The sequence below is a fragment of the Babylonia areolata genome, chromosome 5 (assembly GCF_041734735.1).
Source record: "Babylonia areolata isolate BAREFJ2019XMU chromosome 5, ASM4173473v1, whole genome shotgun sequence".
NCBI classification, from domain to species: Eukaryota; Metazoa; Mollusca; class Gastropoda; order Neogastropoda; family Buccinidae; genus Babylonia; species Babylonia areolata.
In genome coordinates, this window is record NC_134880.1 from 134,916 (window position 1) to 160,530 (window position 25,615).

Consider the following 25,615-nt stretch of genomic DNA (forward strand, 5'->3'; position numbering starts at 1 on the left):
TAACTATCATCATCATCTACCTCTGCAACGACACAAACCAAGACATCCTCACGCTGGCCCCATGACCTACATATTTGATGCCGTTTTCAAAGGCCTTCTTGGCCAGAGGTCCTGGGCCATCCACCACCCTCCCATCATCATCAGGGCCCCAGCTGGCTGAGTAGATGTCGATGTGGGAACGGTTGAAGCTGAGGGAGGCCGCCTCCACCGCGTCAAACACTTCCCCATCCAGCATGCGCACACCTGCCCACCCCCAGTTTTCACTTTCAGTTTCAGTTCTTCACTGCATTCGGACAAATCCATGTCATGCTACACCACATCTGCTAGGTAAGATGCCTCACCAACAGCATAACCCAATGCACTCTGTCAGGTCTTTAGCGCGCAAAGGATGTATTTGTGTATCAGAGTGTAGATCCCTTCTAGTTGCACAGAATGTTTTCCACAGGACAACCCTTTTGCTGCAGTGAGTTTTTCAGTGTGCAAGCTGAACATGGCACCACGGTTTTATTCGTCCCATCCAAAAGATCCGATGCTCAGTTTGATTTTCCAGTCAAATGTTGGAAAATTCATGTTGGAAATGGTGAAACTGGGGCAAGAAAGCAAACCCCTTCAGACACTGTATTAGGAGATAAAAGTTATGTTACCTCCTTTCTCTTAAATTAAAAAAAAAAAAAAAAAAAAAAAAAAAAAAAAAGCTGTCCAGTTGGTTTACAAGCTCTCTACAGACTGAGATCACCCAACACAAGACACCCACAATCAGTGATGAAACTGAGACTTTCTGTTTCAGTATGAAACTGGCGTAGTTTGAAGACCACAGGGGCACCACTGTTGACTCACCACTTCTCTCACCCCTCATTACACATCATCACCACTTCTCTCACCCCTCATTACACATCATCACCACTTCTCTCACCCCTCATTACACATCATCACCACTTCTCTCACCCCTCATTACACATCATCACCACTTCTCTCACCCCTCATTACACATCATCACCACTTCTCTCACCCCTCATTACACATCATCACCACTTCTCTCACCCCTCATTACACATCATCACCACTTCTCTCACCCCTCATTACACATCATCACCACTTCTCTCACCCCTCATTACACATCATCACCAGTTCTCTCACCCCTCATTACACATCATCACCACTTCTCTCACCCATCATTACACATCATCACCACTTCTCTCACCCATCATTACACATCAGTCTTACAGAAAATACGCCACTTCCTAAATGTTCCTTCCATCTCATTTCACACCACAGTCTCATGCACGAAGCAGAGACAAATACATAGAAAATTAATATTTAAAAAAAATATCATAACAGACAAAATAAGAAAAAGAAAAACACAAATAAACAGGACTAACTGTGATGTGACAGACAGATAAATAGAAGACAGATGGACTGATAGATTCACAAAAGCAAATAGTCTAAATGAGTATTTCTCTCACCCTCCCTTTCCAGAGCACCTGGATGCCAATAAAATCTGACAGGCATCATGCATCAAATTCCTCCATGTTGTACACAACACTGCACATGGCTATGCATCAAAGTCCTCATCTTAAGGTGATGGGAAGAAAGGTTTTAATCAATATCATACATCATTCCCGGCCCAACACTCGGCTTATATCACAGACTGACATAAGTTTTACATTTGGGCCAACAGCAAAATGAGAGCTGTATTATCAATGGTTTCTCCAGCCAATGGAAAATCATTTACAGCTTAGTCTTTTGTGAAGGACTATGACTCTCAAACTAGGAGGCAAAATTGCACTGGCTCTTAGTGCTGCAGCCTTGTGGGCTAGTTGACCTATGGGAACCATCCCAACGCCGACTGTCCTAAAACCCTCTTGGCCGAGAGAGTAGGGATGTAACTTGGGTAAGACACTCTCCACTATAATCAAATTCTAGCCCAAACAGTCGGAACAGCAGTTGCCTCCTCTGATGTTCTGATGGTCATAGTTGGACACAACTGACTATCATATATATACATATATATATATGTATGTGTATATATTTGTATGTATATATATATATATATATATATATATATATATATATATATATATATATATATATACACACACACACAAACATCATTCCAGATTTCTCTATCATTTGCACTTGCAGAGAAAATGTCAGTGTGAGTTTACAACACAGATGAATGCATACTCACAAGCAATGATGCCTGCGAGCATGTGTGCGCACACACAAACACACACGCACGCATACACACACACACAAACACACACCACAAAATGTGCATGCATGCGTCTGTATGTGTGTCCTTGCTTGTGCACACGTGTGAGCTGGCAAAGCTCATCAGCCTTTTCCCAGAGCTGTAGCAGCTCTTTCCAGACCACCACCCCACACAGGTTGTACCTCCTATCTTGGAGTTGTAGGCAATGCCCACAGCACATTGGGAGTTGTTTGCTGTCGCTGACACCTCTCCTGCACACCGGGTTCCGTGCCTGGAAAACACACACACACACAAACCAACATCAGCATGTTCACACAGCCAGCAGGACATTATATACAAAACAATTATATATTAAAAAAAAAAATGTGTATTTTGTATATATTGAATCAGCACCTACAAACCCAAACTGAAGGCTCCTTGTGACACCATACAATGTCAAAAAACTGCACTGAAACACAAAGAAAACAGCAGCCAAAGTATATATGCTATGCTCGCTACATAATTCATTTGAGCACCAACATACATTTATGGAACACATCATCAACTGTCAATCTAACTTACTGTCTGTCTGTCTGTCTGTCTCTCTATCTCTCTATAGTTCATACTACAAAAGACAAGAGAGGCAAGGCCTTCAAGACTCACTTGTGACATGCACTTACTACAACAAGTGAATCAAAACACACAAAAAATCAATTGCAAAACGTAAGTCATGTGCACCTCCCAACATAGAGATATAGACCACACAAAGTTGTGTTGGATTTCACATTGTTTTTTTTTTTTTTTCACTTTTTTTTTTTTCAAAATTAAAATCACAAAGGAAAAAAAAATCATTTCTAAGTCTAACTCACACTTGCTTTTGTTTAAATGAAAGAGGAAATGCACCTAAGTGTGACCAACATACACACACCGACACACACAAGATAGGTAATAAAGTTAAGTTAAATTATATACATGTATAAATATATAAGATGTAACTGAACTTTTTGTTAAACTACTCTGTAATATATTATAAGCTTAATCATAGAGAAAGCAATTAATACAATGTGAAAAAACTCAATATGGGTATTAACAATGTGCCTGTCTGCTTTATGATTACAATTAGTATTAGAAAAAATGACATTCACAACGCATTTTCATCATATTACAGATTTTTGTGATAACACTGATTCAGTAAGACCCAACACACACACACACACACACACACATATATATATAAATATAGTTCAGTTAATTTTATACATGTATTTATTTTAATACATAAGATGTAACAATTCAATTCAATTCAATTCATGTTGTTTAGAGCCCAGCCGACCGTTTAGGCCATCTCAGGGCTGTTACCACGTTTCAACAAAAAAATCTTCTCAAAACTGTAAATAAAATATCTTATTTAAAATTTTTATGTTTACAGCCCAGCCAGCCACTTAGGCCATCTCAGGGCTGTGACCACAACAAATCTTTACAGTATGCCTTTTTTTAAAAACATGCAATTAAAAATATCTAAATCTTGTTAAAAATATTTGTTTCTCTTAAAAAGTCCATTACTGCCCAGGGAGGCACATCCCTGAACAGTGTTCTCAAGGACTCAGCTGTGTAGTGTTTATGTCGGACCTCGTTCAAATCCCAGCAGTCAATTAATAAGTGTTTCACAGTAAGAGGTTCATGACAAGGGATACACCGAGGAGCTTCTTCATTTTTTAGCAGATAGGAGTGTGTGAGGAGTGTGTGGCCAGTATGTAATCGGCACATCACCGTTTCCTCTCTGCGGTTACCAGAAAAAGATGGAAGGTATTCTTTCAAATTTGGTCTAATTTGGAACAGTTTGTTGTTCGTATTGTTGTTCCATTCTTCTTGCCAGAGATTGTTTGTGTAACTTTGAACTTTTGGTTTCAGGTCAGAAAACGGAATTGTGGAATTGGATTTGGTCTGCTTTGTTGCACTTTTGGCTAGTTGGTCAGCCATCTCATTTCCAAAAATGCCCGAATGACCCGGTATCCAAACAAAGACAATATTATAGTCATCATTTTTAAGGGAGGTGTGCAGCTCGTGGAATTTTAGAAGCATGGGATGATTTGTATTGCGGCCAGAGATGGCCTCCAGAGCAGACAGAGAATCAGAGAGGATAAGAAAGTTTTTGTTTTGTGACTGATGAATCATTTTTAGAGCTAAAACCAAAGCAGTGAGTTCTGCAGTGTAAACTGAGCTGTCGTTTGGAAGATGTTTAGATAAAGACGAGTTGTTGAGAGAAGGGGATACAGCAGTACAGCCAACACCTTCCTCAGACTTTGAACCATCAGTAAAAATGCGCAGGAAGTCTGGATACAACTGGCATAGTTCAGCATACAATGATTTATAGATCAGGGAGTTGGTGGACTCTTTTTTGTAAGAAGACAGGTCAAACCTCACCTCAGGAGTTTTTATCATCCAGGGAGGACTGTCCGGAAACTTGGAATCATCAGAAATGACATCAGTGTTTATATCCGCATCCTCCAGGTGTGGAAGAATGCGGATGCCCAGAGGTGGAATGCAGGACTGAGCTTTTTACTATGTATGAAAAACAAAAACTGTTAATTACTGAATTATAAGTTTATAATTGTTGAGAAAAAGTGTAATACAGTGTGGAAAACAACAACAGAGAGATATTAACAATGTGCATACCTATTTGTTTCAAATGATTGTTCAAACTCAAATTTGCTATTTGTTTAAGTGAAAAAGGATTCAACTTCATATAAGAAATAAAGTTCAGTTACATTCCATACACAAGATGGTTCAAACCCCCCGGAATGGATCTCTCAGGCCAGGGTATGTTTCCCAGCAGTCTGAAATCAGTTATGTAAACTGCTATCAGTCATACTATAAATTATTATTGTTACAGAACCAGACACACATGCACACATAGACACACACAGATATTCACATGTGAACACAACAAACAACTCTTTCATTTAATAAATATCAAACAACTCTTTCATTTAATAAATATCTATGTTTCATCATGTATAAAGATTTTTTTCTTGTAATCTCTCTCTCTCTCTCTCTCTCATGCACCTCTAATTCAGTAAATAATTCCACATTTGAACCTATTTTGTGCTCAAAACAAGTGTACACAAATACATAATATTACAAATCGTATTACAGTAGTTTCAGTTTCAGTTTCAGTTGCTCAAGGAGGCGTCACTGCGCTCGGACAAACCATATACGCTACACCACATCTGCCAAGCAGATGCCTGACCAGCAGCGTAACCCAACGCGCTTAAAAATTGTCAGAAGTGGGATTCGAACCCACGCCTGGAGAACCAGACTGCGACCTGAACGCAGCGCCTTGGACCGCTCGGCCATCCTGACAGACGTATTACAGTAATGTCACTATACTGGAACAAATCCCACTTTTCTCCCACCCCACACTAGCACATACTACAGCAAAGTAATTTGCATAATACTGAACATTTTCAAGGCAATGAATATTATTGCCAATGGTTCAAACCCATGGAGTGGATCAGTCAGGCCAAGGTCTGTTTCCCAGCAGTCTAAAATCAGTTATGGAGACTGCTATCAGTCATACTATATCATTGTTACAGAGCCTAACATCTGTGTGTGTGTGTGTGTGTGTGTGTGTGTGTGTGTGTGTGTGAGAGAGAGAGAGAGAGAGAGAGAGAGAGAGAACACAACAAACTTTCATTTATCATATACCTATTATCCTCATGAATAAAGAATTTTATCTTGTAATCTCTTTCTGTCTCTTTCTCTCATATACATCTAATTTAGAAAATACATTCCACATTTGAAACTATTTTGTGATCAAAACATCTGTACACAAACTACATAATATTACAAATTGTATTACTGTAATGTCACTATATACTCTGTGTGTGTGTGTGTGTGTGTGTGTGTGTGTGTGTGTGCGCGCGCGCGCGCGTGTGTTTCCCAGCAGTCTAAAATCAGTTATATAGACTGCTATCAGTCATACTATATCATTGTAACAGAACCTAAGACACACACACATACACACACACAAAAGCACACACACACACACACAGAGAGAGAGAGAGAGAGACATATATATGAACACAACAAATAACTTTCATTTATCATATATCTATTATCTTCATGAATAAAGAATTTTCTCTTGTAATCTCTCTCTCTTTCTCTCATATACATCTAATTTAGTAAATACATTCCACATTTGAATCTATTTTGTGATCAAAACATCTGTACACAAACAACATAATATTACAAATTGTATTACTGTAATGTCACTATACTGGAACAAATCCCACTTCTCTCCCACCCCACACTAGCACATACTACAGCAAAGTATTCTGCACAATACTGAACATTTTCAAGGCAATTAATATTATTGCCAATGGTTCAAACCCCTGGAATGGATCAGTCAGGCCAAGGTCTGTTTCCCAACAGTCTAAAATCATTTATGTAGACTGCTATCAGTCATACTATATCATTGTTACAGAGCCTTAAACACACACACACACACACACACACACACACACACACACATCAACACAACAAACAACTTTCATTTATCATATATCTATTACCCTCATAAATAAAGAATTTTCTCTTGTTATCTCTCTCCCTCTCTCTCTCGTACACATCTAATTCAGTGAATACATTCCACATTTGAATCTATTTTAAGCTCAAAACATGTGCACACAAACAACATAATATTATAACAAATTGTATTACTGTAATGTCACTATAGACTCTACATGCATGTGCTTGTGCGTGTGCATGTGTGTGTGTGTGAGTGAGTTTGATGAAATTTGGTATCAAAGTTCAGATTCACAAGACATGTCATAGTATTCAGATCTATATCAAATTGTATGATATGAATAATATTGATTCAACCCACACATGTTCTGACCTTGATTATAAAGATGATATCAAGTTGACAGGATCTGTTGATCAGGATGGCTGTGTTTCAAAGGCGTGTGACACTGTGTATTCTAGTCTGGTGTTGTGTTTTCTTAGTGCAGGGGTAGTCTGTCACTGATGCAGAAACTGAGCCAGTGGGGAGTTGTCAGACTGGTCAGTTTTGAGGGTGGATGGCTGGCTAACTTCATCAGTGGTTGCTGTCTATGCCGTTCTTCTTCTTTCCCTTCTCTACCGCCTTCATGTGTTGTTGAACACAGTGTGTAACAAGCATCCTCTGCTACAAGCATGGCACACATCAGTCTCGGGGTAAATGACGCCCCATTTTACCATCTAATTTTACAGTTTTAAAGTTGGTATGAAAATTGAGTATTTTGTTAAACTAATAACATGTGGAGCCAAGCACGAGTACTTCTAAACGTCGTATGAAGTCAAAAGGACTTAATTTTGAGAAAAATCAAGACTGGAAATTTTCACGTTTCACTTCATCAAGGGTATTAACTCTCGTAGTTTGTTATTTTTAATTGACAAAGAATAGTGGTGATTCCGATTGATTTTGTTGATATTTTTATGGCAGTTTGGGGCATAATCCAGTAAGTGATGAGGCATTCACAAATCTTTCTATGAATAAACATTTAACGGTCTCCTTCTCCAACTTTCCATCACATGTTATCGCGTATTGTCAACTGAATATTGGATTGAATGGGCAGGTCAACTACTTGAAACAAAATGTAGCCGTTCGCAGCGCGAGGAATATGAGCACGCGCTTTGAATATGTATAAATATGTGTACGCAACTGATTTTTGCCCATGACCTTCAGGGCTCAGCCAATAGATCTATAAAGTCCACTCGTAGTACTGATTTTAGTATTTTCCGAAAAAGACCACTTTGGCGAATGAACATAGTGAAAGCACTGTACACTGAGAGTAAAACACAAGCTTTTTATGTACTGAGTATAATTTCAAAATGTAATGTTTGAGATGAGAATGTTCAGTTTAAAGCAAATAAAGCCCCCTAGCATTAATTACAGATTAATTTCCCTTTTTTACTATCTGTACCAAAGACATGCAAAATAAATATAACTCCCATGCTTAGCAAAAGAAGTTCCTGTTTGAACAAAAAATGATAAAAATGACTGCTCTTGTGTCAGAATATCCGATCAAAGTGCCAAGTTTAGAGAATAAAAAAATATATAGATATAACAGTAAATTCAGTTTGCATATAATTTGGCTTCTTTTTTTTTTTTCTTTTTTTTTTTTTTTTGTTCACCCCAGACGTGCAATATTGTTTTAAAGAAGATGACTGGAAAGAACTGAATTTTTCCTATTTTTATGCCAAATTTGGTGTCAACTGACAAAGTATTTGCAGAGAAAATGGCAATGTTAAAGTTTACCACGGACACACAGACACACACACACAGACAACCGAACACCGGGTTAAAAAATAGACTCATTTTGTTTACACAAGTGAGTCAAAAAGTATCTCAATCTCTCATATACATTTATTTTTATTTTCTTTTAAACTGAAATCAGTTACGCGAACACTCGCATAAACCGAGACGCAAGCTGTCATGTTAGCGACCAACACCCAGATGAGTTGGACACCTACTGATCTGCCCAGAAAGCTAGCATGCACATTACCACCATCATTCTGAGGTGGAGCCCTCTCATTGGGTAGAAATATATATTCAACCTGTACATAAGCATAGATGCACTCTCTAATTGGGTAAAAAATATATATTCAACCTGTACATAAGCACACATGCACTCTCTCATTGGGTAGAAATATATATTCAACCTGTACATAAGCACACACGCACTCTCTCATTTGGTAGAAATATATATTCAACCTGTACATAAGCACACATGCACTCTCTCACTGAGTAGAAATATATATTCAACCTGTACATAAGCACACATGCACTCTCTCACTGAGTAGAAATATATATTCAACCTGTACATAAGCACGTGCACTCTCTCATTGGGTAGAAATATATATTCAACCTGTACATAGCACACATGCACTCTCTCATTTGGTAGAAATATATATTCAACCTGTACATAAGCACACATGCACTCTCTCATTGGGTAGAAATATATATTCAACCTGTACATAGCACACATGCACTCTCTCACTGGGTAGAAATATATATTCAACCTGTACATAAGCACACATGCACTCTCTCATTTGTACGCAAGCAGACATACATACATACAGACAGACAGATAAATAGATACACACCACAGCAAGATACATTAACTGACTAAGACAACAACAACAAAACATTTAGGAAAAGAACCCCATCCAAGTGACCTGTCCAAGCTTCAGATGTGGGCTGTATGAATAATGTATTCCATCACGTCAATTTCCACAACATGTCACTGTAGATGTATGTATCAACTAACCAAGGCATTTCTCTAAATGATTGTGTCACAACAGTACCTCATGTATGTCAACAAGCTGCGTCACATTCCCAAGCAAACTGCAACTCTGTGTGTGTGTGTGCATGCACATGCGTTTGTGTGTGTGTGTGTGTGGTGTGGGGTGTTGTGTGGTGTTGTGTGGTGTGGTGTATATTTATGTGTGCACCTGTGTGTGTGTGTGTGTGTGTGTGTGTGTGTGTGTGTGTGTGAGAGAGAGAGAGAGAGAGAATGCATGTATGTCTGCCTGTCTAGCTATCAGGATATGTATGTGAGTCTGCACAACAGACTAAAGACAGAAACCCTATCCAAAATGAGACACAGAAGACAGACAGACAGACAGACAAAGACAGAGAGAAATATACAAAGACTGTGAGTGTGTCATCAGAGAAGTATATCAGGACTCTTTTTCAATCAACTGCCCACGTAAAAACCAAAGTGGAAAATAGATTAAAACTGTTAAGTCTGCAGCTATTTTCTAATTCAGAAATTGACTGATTTCCACAACCCCCCACACCCCTTCCCCCCACACCCCTTCCTCCCACACACCCCACACCCCTTCCTCCCGCACACCCCACACCCCTTCCCCCCACACCCCATCCTCCCAAACCCCCACACCCCTACCTCCCACACACCCCACACCCCTTCCTCCCACACTCCCACAACCCTTCCCACACCCCTTCCTCCCACATCCATAACACACTTCCTCCCACACCCCCCACACCCCTTCCTCCCACACCTCCACACCACTTCCTCCCACACCTCCACACCCCTTCCTCCCACACCCCTTCCCCCCACACCCCCACACCCCTTCCTCCCACACCCCCCACACCACTTCCTCCCACACCTCCACACCCCTTCCTCCCACACCCCTTCCCCCCACACCCCTTCCTCCCACACCCCCCACACCACTTCCTCCCACACCCCTTCCTCCCACACCCTCCACACCACTTCCTCCCACACCTCCACACCCCTTCCCCCCACACCCCTTCCTCCCACACCCCCACACCCCTTCCTCCCACACCCCTTCCTCCCACCACCCTCCACACCCCTTCCTCCCATACCCCTTCCTCCCACACCCCTTCCTCCCACACCCCCATACCCCTTCCTCCCACACCCCTTCCTCCCACACCCCCACACCCCTTCCTCCCACACCCCTTCCTCCCACACCCCTTCCTCCCACACCCCCACACCCCTTCCTCCCACACCCCTTCCTCCCACACCCCCACACCCCTTCCTCCCACACCCCTTCCTCCTACACCCCCACGCCCCTTCCTCAGGCACCCTCCTTTAAATTCTCATCTATCCATGCTCCTGCCAGTCAAAAGGAGTGTCTGGCTGATTAATTTTCACAATGTCAGTGCAGTGTGTGTGTGTGTGTGTGTGTGTGTGTGTGTGTGTGTGTGTGTGTGTGTGTGTGTGTGTCTGTGTGTGTGTGTGTGTGTGTGTGTGTGAGCGTACATGCATGTGCTGTGTGTGCTTACATGTATGCAGTAAACCTAGGTGTGACTGGGGTCAGAAGGTGCACCCATATATAACATAGGCACAAATGTGTAAGTGGCATGGATGTGTGCAGGACTGTGGACTTGCACTCTCTCTCTCTCTCTCTCTCTCTCTCTCTCTGTGACACAATATGCAGACACAGACACACAGAGTGCAGACACACATAGTGCAGACACACACAGACACACAGAGTGCAGACACACAGACACACAGAGTGCAGACACACAGACACACACAAACTAAAATACAACATACAACACATAACAGTATCAACACTATCAGAGTACAGCACTCAACAACACAGCATTACAAAACACGGGACGCTGTATAACACTAAACAACAACGCAGCACATTACAGATGGTACAGTACACATGCTTCCGTCTACATCAAAACAAAAAAAAACAAAAAAACTTTTTTTAATAAAAAGAAAAGAAGAAAAAATATATAATGTGTCCATATATGAAATATATAACACAGTACAGTATTGCAAAGCACACAACAATAAGTAGCAGCACTATCAGCAGGCACTGACATTAATTCTGACACACACTGATTGCTTTCTTTCTGTCAGCACAGCTGCTTTGTGTGAAGAATAAGTGCACCACTAATGAGGGGTGGAGAACAGGACAAACAGTCTTCACTTCACTGTACCCTCATCTTATCTTCCGCAATTTATTTTCTTCACCAGATGTGCTTGAACTCTGTTCCCTTTGTCTGTGAACACCTGGGGGCAAGGAACCGGGTTTTTCTTTTGCACTGTTTGTACCTTTACACTTTGTCATGTAAAATGCGTCTCAGGAACTGATCACTTTGCCATGCTTGGCTAGTGCGGCCTGCAATTTGTCACATTGTCAGGTAAAATGCGTCTCAGGAACTGATCACTTTGCCATGCTTGGCTAGTGCGGCCTGCAATTTGTCACATTGTCAGGTAAAATGTGTCTCACGAACTGATCACTCTGCCATGCTTGGCTAGTGCGGCCTGCAATTTGTCACATTGTCAGGTAAAATGCGTCTCAGGAACTGTTCACTCTGCCATGCTTGGCTAGTGCGGCCTGCAATTTGTCACATTGTCAGGTAAAATGCGTCTCAGGAATTGATCACTTTGCCATGCTTGGCTAGTGCGGCCTGCAATTTGTCACATTGTCAGGTAAAATGCGTCTCAGGAATTGATCACTTTGCCATGCTTGGCTAGTGCGGCCTGCAATTTGTCACATTGTCAGGTAAAATGCGTCTCAGGAATTGATCACTTTGCCATGCTTGGCTAGTGCGGCCTGCTATATGTCACATTCTTTTCATGTTCTTATCAAACCAGGCATTTACTTTTGACAATACATAAATATCAAACCCAGAAGAACAACTGTTGGCATTAAGTATATATCAATATATTTATATTAATGAATTTCTGGCAGTATCTTAATACAAGTGAACACAGTTATAAATCTTGGACAATATATGGCAACATCAAACTCAGTTAATAAACTTGGCAATAAGTGCATGCAAATATTAAATGTAGTAATAAATTGTTAGCAAAGTGTGTTAACAATAAAGAAAAGCAAAGTTTCTCCTAACTAATGGCAACATATTACAATTAAACACAGAGCAACGTTACTCACTTATTGGTGTTTATATCAAAACAAAGAAAGAAAGAATACACCTACAATGTAGATAATCACATGGAAGCAATGTCCACTGTAACAGATGCAGGTAAACACACACACACTGAGCTGAAAGACAGATGGAAAAGACAGAAAGAACTGTGCTCAGATCTTATTAAAACCCAATTTGTGTTCCTCCTTTTCTTTTTTTAAATAAAAAGTAATGGCTACTGTTGCTGCTTTTTTAGGTCAGGTGGAAATTACCACGACTATTGTTAGTATCATAAAAATAATTTTAATATAAAATGTACAACTTACCCATGACAAATCTTTTTATTGCACTATCATTTAACACATTATCACAGTGGTTTCGTTCCAATATATTCCCAGTGAAATTATGAGTAACCATCAGGAAGGAGGTGGGGGTGAGGGGGTTGGGGGGGGGTGTTGGAGGAGGGGGGAACAAGCCGGATGTACTTTCGTTTTTTTCCTCTTCAGCGGGGAAGTAGTTTGCATAGGACAGGGAATCAGACCCTTGTCAGAGTCTGCACTAGTGGGTCACACTCGCAGAAAAGTATGTATTATTTTTTTTAATCTAATATAAAATGCGCATCTTATCCATGACAAAACTTTTTGCTGCGCTACGTTTAAGGCAATATCACACTGATTTCATTCCCATACATTTAAAAGGCAATACTACACTGATTTCATTCCCATACATTTAAAAGGCAGTACCACACTGATTTCATTCCCATACATTTAATGCAATATTACACTGATTTCATTCCCATACATTTAAGGCAATACCACACTGATTTCATTCCCATACATTTAAGGCAATACCACACTGATTTCATTCCCATACATTTAAGGCAGTACTACACTGATTTCATTCCCATACATTTAAGGCAATACCACACTGATTTCATTCCCATACATTTAAGGCAGTACTACACTGATTTCATTCCCATACATTTAAGGCAGTACTACACTGATTTCATTCCCATACATTTAAGGCAATACCACACTGATTTCATTCCCATACATTTAAGGCAATACCACACTGATTTCATTCCATACATTTAAGGCTATACCACACTGATTTCATTCCCATACATTTAAGGCAATACCACACTGATTTCATTCCATACATTTAAGGCAATACCACACTGATTTCATTCCATACATTTAAGGCAATACCACACTGATTTCATTCCATACATTTAAGGCTATACCACACTGATTTCATTCCCATACATTTAAGGCTATACCACACTGATTTCATTCCCATACATTTAAGGCAGTACTACACTGATTTCATTCCCATACATTTAAGGCAATACCACACTGATTTCATTCCCATACATCTAAGGCAATACCACACTGATTTCATTCCCATACATCTAAGGCAGTACTACACTGATTTCATTCCCATACATTTAAGGCAATACCACACTGATTTCATTCCCATACATTTAAGGCAATACCACACTGATTTCATTCCCATACATCTAAGGCAATACCACACTGATTTCATTCCCATACATTTAAGGCAGTACTACACTGATTTCATTCCCATACATTTAAGGCAATACCACACTGATTTCATTCCCATACATTTAATGCAATATTACACTGATTTCATTCCCATACATTTAAGGCAGTACTACACTGATTTCATTCCCATACATTTAAGGCAATACCACACTGATTTCATTCCCATACATCTAAGGCAATACCACACTGATTTCATTCCCATACATTTCAAGTGAAATCAAGAGTAACCATCTGATTGAAATAACATGAGGCAAGAGATTCCACTGAGGCCATTGTAAATCAATGCTGATCATGACTGATGTTGATTTAAGCTGGACGGGTAACCTGTGCCATGAGAACTAGACCCAATCGGTCTGTACACCACTATGCCATAAGAACTAAACCCAACTGGTCTGTACACCACTGTGCCATGAGGACTAAACCCAACTGGTCTGTACACCACTATGCCATGAGAACTAAACCCAATTGGTCTGTACACCACTATGCCATGAGAACTAAACCCAATCGGTCTGTACACCACTATGCCATGAGAACTAAACCCAATTGGTCTGTACACCACTATGCCATGAGAACTAAACCCAATCGGTCTGTACACCACTATGCCATGAGAACTAAACCCAATCGGTCTGTACACCACTATGCCATGAGAACTAAACCCAACTGGTCTGTGCACTGTGCCATGAGAACTGAACTCAATCGGTTTGTACACCACTGTGTCATGAGAACTAAAACTAATCGGTCTGTACACCACTGTGCCATGAGAACTAAACCCAATCGGTCTGTGCACTGTGCCATGAGAACTAAAACCAATAGGTCTGTACACCACTGTACCATGAGAACTAAACCCAATCAGTCTGTACACCACTGTGCCATGAGAACTAAACCCAATCGGTCTGTACACCAATGTGCCATGAGAACTAAACCCAATAGGTCTGTGCACTGTGCCATGAGAACTGAACCCAATCAGTCTGTGCACTGTGCCATGAGAACTGAACCCAATCAGTCTGTGCACTGTGACATGAAAACTGAACCCAATAGGTCTATACACTGTGCCATGAGAACTGAACCCAATAGGTCTGTGCACTGTGCCATGAGTACTGAACCCAATCAGTCTGTGCACTGTGCCATGAGAACTGAACCCAATCAGTCTGTACACTGTGCCATGAGTACTGAACCCAATCAGTCTATACACTGTGCCATGAGTACTGAACTCAATCAGTCTATACACTGTGCCATGAGAACTGAACCCAATAGGTCTGTACACTGTGCCATGAGAACTGAACCCAATAGGTCTATACACTGTGCCATGAGTACTGAACCCAATAGGTCTATACACTGTGCCATGAGTACTGAACCCAATAGGTCTATACACTGTGCCATGAGTACTGAACCCAATCAGTCTATACACTGTGCCATGAGTACTGAACTCAATCAGTCTATACACTGTGCCATGAGTACTGAACCCAATAGGTCTATACACTGTGCCATGAGTACTGAACCCAATCAGTCTATACACTGTGCCATGAGTACTGAACTCAATGAGTCTGTACACTGTGCCATGAGAACTGAACCCAATAGGTCTGTACACCACTGTGCCATGAGAACTGAACTCAATCAGTCTATACACTGTGCCATGAGTACTAAACCCAATAGGTCTGTACATCACTGTGCCATGAGAACTGAACTCAGTCTATACACTGTGCCATGAGTACTGAACTCAATCAGTCTGTGCACTGTGCCATGAGAACTGAACCTAATAGGTCTGTGCACTGTGCCATGAGAACTGAACTCAATCAGTCTATACACTGTGCCATGAGTACTGAACCCAATCAGTCTATACACTGTGCCATGAGCACTGAACTCAATCAGTCTGTGCACTGTGCCATGAGAACTAAACCCAGTCTATACACTGTGCCATGAGAACTGAACTCAATCAGTCTGTGCACTGTGCCATGAGTACTGAACTCAATCAGTCTGTACACTGTGCCATGAGAACTGAACCCAATAGGTCTGTACACTGTGCCATGAGAACTGAACCCAATAGGTCTATACACTGTGCCATGAGAACTGAACCCAATAGGTCTATACACTGTGCCATGAGAACTGAACCCAATAGGTCTATACACTGTGCCATGAGCACTGAACTCAATCAGTCTGTGCACTCTGCCATGAGAACTAAACCCAGTCTATCCACTGTGCCATGAGAACTGAACTCAATCAGTCTATACACTGTGCCATGAGCACTAAACTCAATCAGTCTATACACTGTGCCATGAGAACTGAACTCAATCAGTCTGTACAAACCTGGTCTGAATAAATGTTCAGTTTGTTGGAGCGTAAACATTAAAATATACTCCTCCACTGGCCTCTGTTTTCCATAAAGGTAGCACTTCAAAGGAAGTTCTTTATCTTTCCAGCTGACTGGCTACTCACTACTGTCATCATGCTTGGCTATTTGAAGCAGGATGTTCAAAAAATATAAAGATATACGATAATAACAGTGTCTAATTCAGAAAGTGGAAGCATGTAGGTGGTCGTGAGTGTGTGTGTGCATGCGTGCGTTTGTGTGTGTGCCTTTATGTTTGTGTCTGCGTTTCTGTGTCTGCATCTGTGTGTGTGAGTGCTCTGCATACCCATGCCTACATGGATGCATACGTCAAATTCAACAGTTAAACTTTCAGTAATCAATGCAGCGTTAAATCTTATGCATGTACGTGAATGTTCATATTCAGAATTTTACTTTTCAATGTTCAACAGAGTATTCCTTTCCTTTCCAAAGCAATACCTATTACTGAATACAGAACATTCAACAATGCATTATATATGATGTTTTTATATCATACCTATGCATTTGCTCTCAATAATATATATTTTTAAAATATCAAAAAAACCCACCAACAACATAAAATCCTTCAAACCAAACACTGATCACTCGTGCACAGCAGCAGGCTGAATGAATGGAACATATTCTTAATGATACCAAATGAAACTTTCAATTAAAAAAATAAATATCAAAATATATAAGAGCAGAAGACTGGGTGTTGGGGGTACAAGGATCCATTCTGCAGCAGCAGCCTGTTAATCTGATCAAGGCGGGCATTGTAGTGAGCTGATATAAGCTTTCAGGTTTCCACTGCCACCCCATCACCTTCATCGAAGATCAAGAAAAGGGAAAAAAGGATAAAAGAAAAGAAAAGAAAGGAAAAAGAAAACCAATACTCAAAAAGGAATTTACTATAAAATAAAAAAAGAAGAAAAAAAAAAACACTCTGGGCACAATTCAGACTGCAGTGCTCATGCTCTGATACTCTTGTGTTCTTCACTCATTTGAAAAGGATCTTTTCCAAATTAATGCACAGTCTTTCTACTTAAAACCGTCCTCCTCTACCCTCCCTCCCTCATCCCCTCTCTCTTTCTCCCCCCCCCCACCCCCCCTTGCACTACACTCCAGTCATTCTGATATGGTTGATGCACTAATTAACACTTCAGTCATTCTGATATGGTTGATGCACTAATTAACACTTCAGTCATTCTGATATGGTTGATGCACTAGTTTATCCTTCAGTCATTCTGATATGGTTGATGCAGGAATTTATCCTTCAGTCATTCTGATATGGTCGATGCAGGAATTTATCCTTCAGTCATTCTGATATGGTCGATGCAGGAATTTATCCTTTAGTCATTCTGGTACGTTTGATGCACTAGTTAACAGTTAAGTAATTCTGGAATGGTTAATGCACTGGGTTACACTGCAGTCACTTTGGTATGGTTGATGCACAAGTTAACAGTTAAGTCATTCTGGAATGGTTAATGCACTGGGTTACACTGCAGTCATTCTGGTGTGGTCGATGCACCACATTACAATTCAGTCATTCTGGTGTGGTCAATGCACCACATTACAATTCAGTCATTCTGGTGTGGTCGATGCACCACATTACAATTCAGTCATTCTGGTGTGGTCAATGCACCACATTACAATTCAGTCATTCTGGTGTGGTTAATGCACTGGGTTACACTGCAGTCATTTTGGTGTTGCTGATGCACCCTTGTACAGTTGTCATTCTGGTGTGGTCGATGCACCACATTACAATTCAGTCATTTTGGTGTGGTCAATGCACCACATTACAATTCAGTCATTCTGGTGTGGTCGATGCACCACATTACAATTCAGTCATTCTGGTGTGGTCGATGCACCATATTACAATTCAGTCATTCTGGTGTGGTCAATGCACCACATTACAATTCAGTCATTCTGGTGTGGTCGATGCACCATATTACAATTCAGTCATTCTGGTGTGGTCGATGCACCACATTACAATTCAGTCATTCTGGTGTGGTCGATGCACCACATTACAATTCAGTCATTCTGGTGTGGTCGATGCACCACATTACAATTCAGTCATTCTGGTGTGGTCGATGCACCACATTACAATTCAGTCATTCTGGTGTGGTCGATGCACCACATTACAATTCAGTCATTCTGGTGTGGTCGATGCACCACATTACAATTCAGTCATTCTGGTGTGGTCGATGCACCACATTACAATTCAGTCATTCTGGTGTGGTTGATGCACCACATTACAATTCAGTCATTCTGGTGTGGTCAATGCACCACATTACAATTCAGTCATTCTGGTGTGGTCGATGCACCATATTACAATTCAGTCATTCTGGTGTGGTTGATGCACCACATTACAATTCAGTCATTCTGGTGTGGTTGATGCAACATTTCACACTTCAATCATTCTGGTATGTTGATGCCATCTCTGAACCCCCCCTATCTACTGCTTTCAGAGCCAGTGACAATGATAACCATAATGAATCAGCTCACCCAGTGGTTTCAAACACTCAGCATTCATCTCACCTGAACTAATAATACTTACATAATGATGAAATAATGAAGATATAACTTGAGTAATCATCTCACCTGTTTTCATCTGTGGCATCGTATCTTGGCATGGGGTCGTTGTCCTGAGCGTTCACGTCATAGCTGGCATATGGATCCTGCAACAGCAGCAAAAAAGATGTGCTGACACTCTTTTTTTTCTCCCCCCCCCCCCCCCCCCACCCCTTTTTTTCTTTTTTTTTTAATATAGATTCTTTCTTTTTCTTCACACCATTTTTCCTCTACCTCCTCACTCTGTCAGTCTCCCAACCCCACCCTCTGGCACAAATCCATACCATCCAGGCCACACTCCCTCCCTACATACAGACATATATCCTCCATCCCCTGGTGTGTGTACGCACACGCATGCACAAACACACATACGCACAGACATTTTAAGGCTCCCTTCCCATATACATATATCCCCAAACCCAACCCACATACACAGATACAACACCTCCCTCTTTCCCATACACACATATCCCCCAACCCAACCCACATACACAGATACTACAGCTCCCTCTTTCCCATACACACATATCCCCCAACCCAACCCACATACACAGATACTACACCTCCTTCTTTCCCATACACACATATCCCCCAACCCAACCCACATACACAGATACTACACCTCCCTCTTTCCCATACACACATATCCCCCAACCCAACCCACATACACAGATACTACACCTCCCTCTTTCCCATACACACATATCCCCCAACCCAACCTACATACACAGATACTACACCTCCCTCTTTCCCATACACATATATCCCCCAACCCAACCCACATACACAGATGCTACACCTCCCTCCTTCCCACACACACAGACATATCCCCCAACCCTTCCCCTCTCCACAAACACACACACATCCTTTTTGCTTCCCTCGTACCCTCCTTGAAGACAAACTATCATTATCATGTTCAAAGTAGTGCCATTCACACCTTCTCTTTCAGTTTCTGCAATCATAAAAACCTCCAGCTGATATGCAGACTCAAATCCAGTCATATATATAGAGTTGCTACCCAGACTTTTAATATTATAATTTTTATATATTCTTTCTTTTTTTAATTTATTTTGTGACTTAAGCCGTATATATTAATAATTCTACTGACAGCAGTCAACAAGTGAGACACATAATGTAACAGCAAGCAGACAGCAGTCAACAAGTGAGACACATAATGTAACAGCAAGCGGACAGCAGTCAACAAGTGAGACACACATAATGTAACAGCAAGCGGACAGCAGTCAACAAGTGAGATACATAATGTAACAGCAAGCGGACAGCAGTCAACAAGTGGGACACATAATGTAACAGCAAGCGGACAGCAGTCAACAAGTGAGACACACATAATGTAACAGCAAGCAGACAGCAGTCAACAAGTGAGACACATAATGTAACAGCAAGCGGACAGCAGTCAACAAGTGAGATACATAATGTAACAGCAAGCGGACAGCAGTCAACAAGTGGGACACATAATGTAACAGCAAGCGGACAGCAGTCAACAAGTGAGACACACATAATGTAACAGCAAGCAGACAGCAGTCAACAAGTGAGACACATAATGTAACAACAAGCGGACAGCAGTCAACAAGTGAGACACATAATGTAACAGCAAGCGGACAGCAGTCAACAAGTGTGACACATAATGTAACAGCAAGCAGACAGCAGTCAACAAGTGAGACACATAATGTAACAGCAAGCGGACAGCAGTCAACTAGTGAGACACATAATGTAACAGCAAGCGGGCAAAACACAGAAAGCCACAGTATGTCAGACATCCACACACACTCAGACCAAAAGACACAGTATGTCAGACTGAGACGTGCACACACACTCAGACCAAAAGCCACAGTATGTCAGACATCCACACACACACTCAGACCAAAAGCCACAGTATGTCAGACATCCACACACACTCAGACCAAAAGCCGAAGTATGTCAGACTGAGACATGCACACACACTCAGACCAAAAGCCACAGTATGTCAGACATCCACACACACACTCAGACCAAAAGCCACAGTATGTCAGACATGCACACACACTCAGATCAAAAGCCACAGTATGTCAGACATCCACACACACTCAGACCAAAAGCCACAGTATGTCAGACATCCACACACTCTCAGACCAAAAGCCACAGTATGTCAGACATGCACACACACTCAGACCAAAAGCCACAGTATGTCAGACATGCACACACACACTCAGACCAAAAGCCACAGTATGTCAGACATCCACACACACTCAGACCAAAAGCCACAGTATGTCAGACATGCACACACACACTCAGACCAAAAGCCACAGTATGTCAGACATCCACACACACTCAGACCAAAAGCCACAGTATGTCAGACATCCACACACACACTCAGACCAAAAGCCACAGTATGTCAGACATCCACACACACTCAGACCAAAAGCCACAGTATGTCAGACATCCACACACACACTCAGACCAAAAGCCACAGTATGTCAGACATCCACACACACTCAGACCAAAAGCCACAGTATGTCAGACATCCACACACACACTCAGACCAAAAGCCACAGTATGTCAGACATCCACACACACTCAGACCAAAAGCCACAGTATGTCAGACATGCACACACACTCAGACCAAAAGCCACAGTATGTCAGACATGCACACACACTTAGACCAAAAGCCACAGTATGTCAGACATCCACACACACTCAGACCAAAAGCCACAGTATGTCAGACATCCACACACACACTCAGACCAAAAGCCACAGTATGTCAGACATGCACACACACTCAGACCAAAAGCCACAGTATGTCAGACATCCACACACACACTCAGACCAAAAGCCACAGTATGTCAGACATGCACACACACTCAGACCAAAAGCCACAGTATGTCAGACATCCACACACACTCAGACCAAAAGCCACAGTATGTCAGACATGCACACACACTCAGACCAAAAGCCACAGTATGTCAGACATCCACACACACTCAGACCAAAAGCCACAGTATGTCAGACATCCACACACTCTCAGACCAAAAGCCACAGTATGTCAGACATCCACACACACTCAGACCAAAAGCCACAGTTGGTCAGACATCCACACACACACTCATACCAAAAGCCACAGTATGTCAGATATGTATGAATACAAAAAAGGACAGACAAAAGAGAGAAACACACACACACACACCAAAAGAAAGAAAGAGAGAGTGATGGGGAAAACAAAAAGAAGGAAAGACCAGAACCCCACCCCACCACCTCCCCACCTAGAAAAAACACAAAAAAACAACAACAAACAAATAGGAGAGACTGACCAAATATGTCTTTTGAAACCCAGATAGAATAACAGGCACTATGCTGGATGGACAAATTGACCAAATAAGTCTTTTGAAACCCAGATAGAATAACAGGCACTATGCTGGATGGACAAATTGACCAAATAAGTCTTTTGAAACCCAGATAGAATAACAGGCACTATGCTGGATGGACAAATTGACCAAATATGTCTTTTGAAACCCAGATAGAATAACAGGCACTGTGCTGGGTGGAGCGATTGACCAAATATGTCTTTTGAAACCCAGATAGAATAACAGGCACTATGCTGGGTGGAGCGATTGACCAAATAAGTCTTTTGAAACCCAGATAGAATAACAGGCACTGTGCTGGGTGGACAAATTGACCAAATATGTCTTTTGAAACCCAGATAGAATAACAGGCACTGTGCTGGGTGGAGCGATTGACCAAATATGTCTTTTGAAACCCAGATAGAATAACAGGCACTATGCTGGATGGAGAGACTGACCAAATATGTCTTTTGAAACCCAGATAGAATAACAGGCACTGTGCTGGGTGGAGCGACTGACCAAATATGTCTTTTGAAACCCAGACAGAATAACAGGCACTGTGCTGGGTGAAGCGATTGACCAAATATGTCTTTTGAAACCCAGACAGAATAACAGGCACTGTGCTGGATGGAGAGACTGACCAAATATGTCTTTTGAAACCCAGACAGAATAACAGGCACTGTGCTGGGTGAAGCGACTGACCAAATATTAGATCAGCCTCAACAGGCAGACTTGTGATTATGTCCAAGTCGAACACTTCCAAAGCACGTAAATAACACTGGGCCCAGTGCCCTGCGTTTGGAGATTAGGAAGTGGGAATGGGACAGGACTGGCAAACAGGATGATCTGTTGACACAAAGCCAGGTCCAGCCTGTGTCGTGACACGTCAGCACATTATTCACCAGGCCCAATCTGCACTACAATAAAACATTGGCCCTGGCCTCTTGCAGATCCGCATGCCATCTCCCTGTGGTGGCGCAAGGCGATATGAATATACACATCACAGTTTGTATTATCCACATCCCATCCACAGACACAAGGTGATGTGAATATACACATCACAGCTTGTATTATCCACATCCCATCCACAGACACAAGGTGATGTGAATATATACATCACAGCTTGTATTATCCACATTCCAAACACAGACAAAAGTGGAGACTGCTTTCACGCATATACCATGCATGCGTGTCTTCCAGATATGTACTTATGCAGCCACACACACACACACACACACAAACACACACACACACACACACTCTGATCAATAAATATGATGGACCAAGGCAACACAGAGGAGGAGAAAGCACTTCATTAACCCGGTCATATACCCAACAGTGGGGAGAATCACCACTTGACCTGACTATAAAACACCGCCAATGACAGACACAGGCAGTGTGGGTGGAATCAACAATTGGCTGATTCTGCCAACCGGCAAAGTGTCAGACACAGTTCCATCAGGGCCATTATATACAGCTGATCTTGACATCTCTGACATGTGTGGGCGGATTTGTTTGAGTGTGTGAGCACCTGTGTGACGTGTGTATGTGAGCATGTGTGTCTGCGTTCATCTGTGTGATCAGGTAAATGCACTAGATGTGAAATTAAGTGTATCATGTCTACTACTTTCCAAAGCTTATGTATTCACCTATTTTCAAACAAAGTTAAAAAAAACAAAATAAACAATTAATATCCTGCCCCCACCCCCCAAGACATTTCTTTCGCATCTCATAAAATCCAGCTGAACAGACTGACACGTCATTCACTACCTGATTCATAGCGACCCCTGTTCATAATCTCCCAACACTCAACACCAAACACATCACAGCATGACAGTCTGGAAAACACTATCTGAATATCACTTTTTTCCCCAGCACAAATCAAGCTTCTCATCACAGCCTACCTAAAATGTCCATCACTTCCTTAAAAAAGAAGTCATGACAAATCTGACATCACAGCATTCAATCCTTGATGCATCATTTTCAAGATGGTGTCTGACAAATTCAACAACCCTTTAGTTCCTCACACAATTCAAAAGATGAAACCAAGATGACCCAAGAACAACAACAAAAACTTCTCAAACTCTTGCTATTCCTCTTAGCCATAATTCCAAATTATCCTTTATCAAAAGGTGACACTCTATATAATTCATCCCCATCCTAAATCATTTCCCTCCACCCCCCTCACTCTCCACTCTTTCTCCCTGTTCATATTTCATTTTCTATATTGAAAAGTAATGTATCAATCATGGATGCAATATCAGCTTAGACTGCCAATCTGTAATCCTTTCCACCCAATAAAAGTGGGTGATGCTGCAAAAATCTGGCAAATGGCAAGCATTAAAAGCACTAACCCTGTTGAAAATCTGGAAAAGTTCTGGAGGAATTGAGAATTTCCTAAAAAAAAATAAAAAAAAATACCCAAGCATAGCTGCCTAAACAGGGTCAGGGACAGGGGGGCCAAAGAAATGGTCATGTACTATGGATAAGACACCCCCTTAAAGAAAGGGGTGGGGGTGAGGGGGCCAAAGAAATGGTCATGTACTGTGGATAAGACACCCTCTTAAAGAAAGGGGTGGGGGTGAGGGGGCCAAAGAAATGGTCATGTACTGTGGATAAGACACCCCTTTAAAGAAAGGGGTGGGGGGAGGGGGCCAAAGAAATGGTCATGTACTGTGGATAAGACACCCCCTTAAAAAAAGGGGTGGGGGTGAGGGGGCCAAAGAAATGGTCATGTACTGTGGATAAGACACCCCCTTAAAGAAAGGGGTGGGGGTGAGGGGGCCAAAGAAATGGTCATGTACTGTGGATAAGACACCCCCTTAAAGAAAGGGGTGGGGGGAGGGGGCCAAAGAAATGGTCATGTACTGTGGATAAGACACCCCCTTAAAGAAAGGGGTGGGGACGAGGGGGCCAAAGAAATGGTCATGTACTGTGGATAAGACACCCCTTTAAAGAAAGGGGTGGGGGGAGGGGGCCAAAGAAATGGTCATGTACTGTGGATAAGACACCCCCTTAAAGAAAGGGGTGGGGACGAGGGGGCCAAAGAAATGGTCATGTACTGTGGATAAGACACCCCTTTAAAGAAAGGGGTGGGGGGAGGGGGCCAAAGAAATGGTCATGTACTGTGGATAAGACACCCCCTTAAAGAAAGGGGTGGGGGGGGAGGGGGCCAAAGAAATGGTCATGTACTGTGGATAAGACACCCCC

General features: G+C 41.7%; 1 protein-coding gene and 1 non-coding gene across 6 annotated transcripts in view; both read right to left on the reverse strand.

Annotated features, from left to right (window-relative positions):
• LOC143281850 (furin-like protease kpc-1) overlaps window positions 1-25,615 on the reverse strand; it is a 145,260-nt gene that overhangs the window by 63,321 nt on the left and 56,324 nt on the right. For 4 of the 5 annotated variants that reach the window (XM_076587095.1, XM_076587094.1, XM_076587093.1 and 1 more), the window contains exons 5-8: window positions 19,104-19,180; window positions 4,960-5,028; window positions 2,395-2,483; window positions 71-243 (exon numbers count right to left, since the gene is read on the reverse strand). In XM_076587095.1, the coding sequence (XP_076443210.1) occupies window positions 71-243; window positions 2,395-2,483; window positions 4,960-5,028; window positions 19,104-19,180 (408 nt within the window). The remainder of the gene's footprint in view (window positions 1-70; window positions 244-2,394; window positions 2,484-4,959; window positions 5,029-19,103; window positions 19,181-25,615) is intronic. The other variant, XM_076587096.1, reaches the window with a different exon arrangement.
• Window positions 5,471-5,554, reverse strand: Trnal-cag (transfer RNA leucine (anticodon CAG)). The gene has a single exon. It is a non-coding gene; the product is annotated as a tRNA-Leu (tRNA).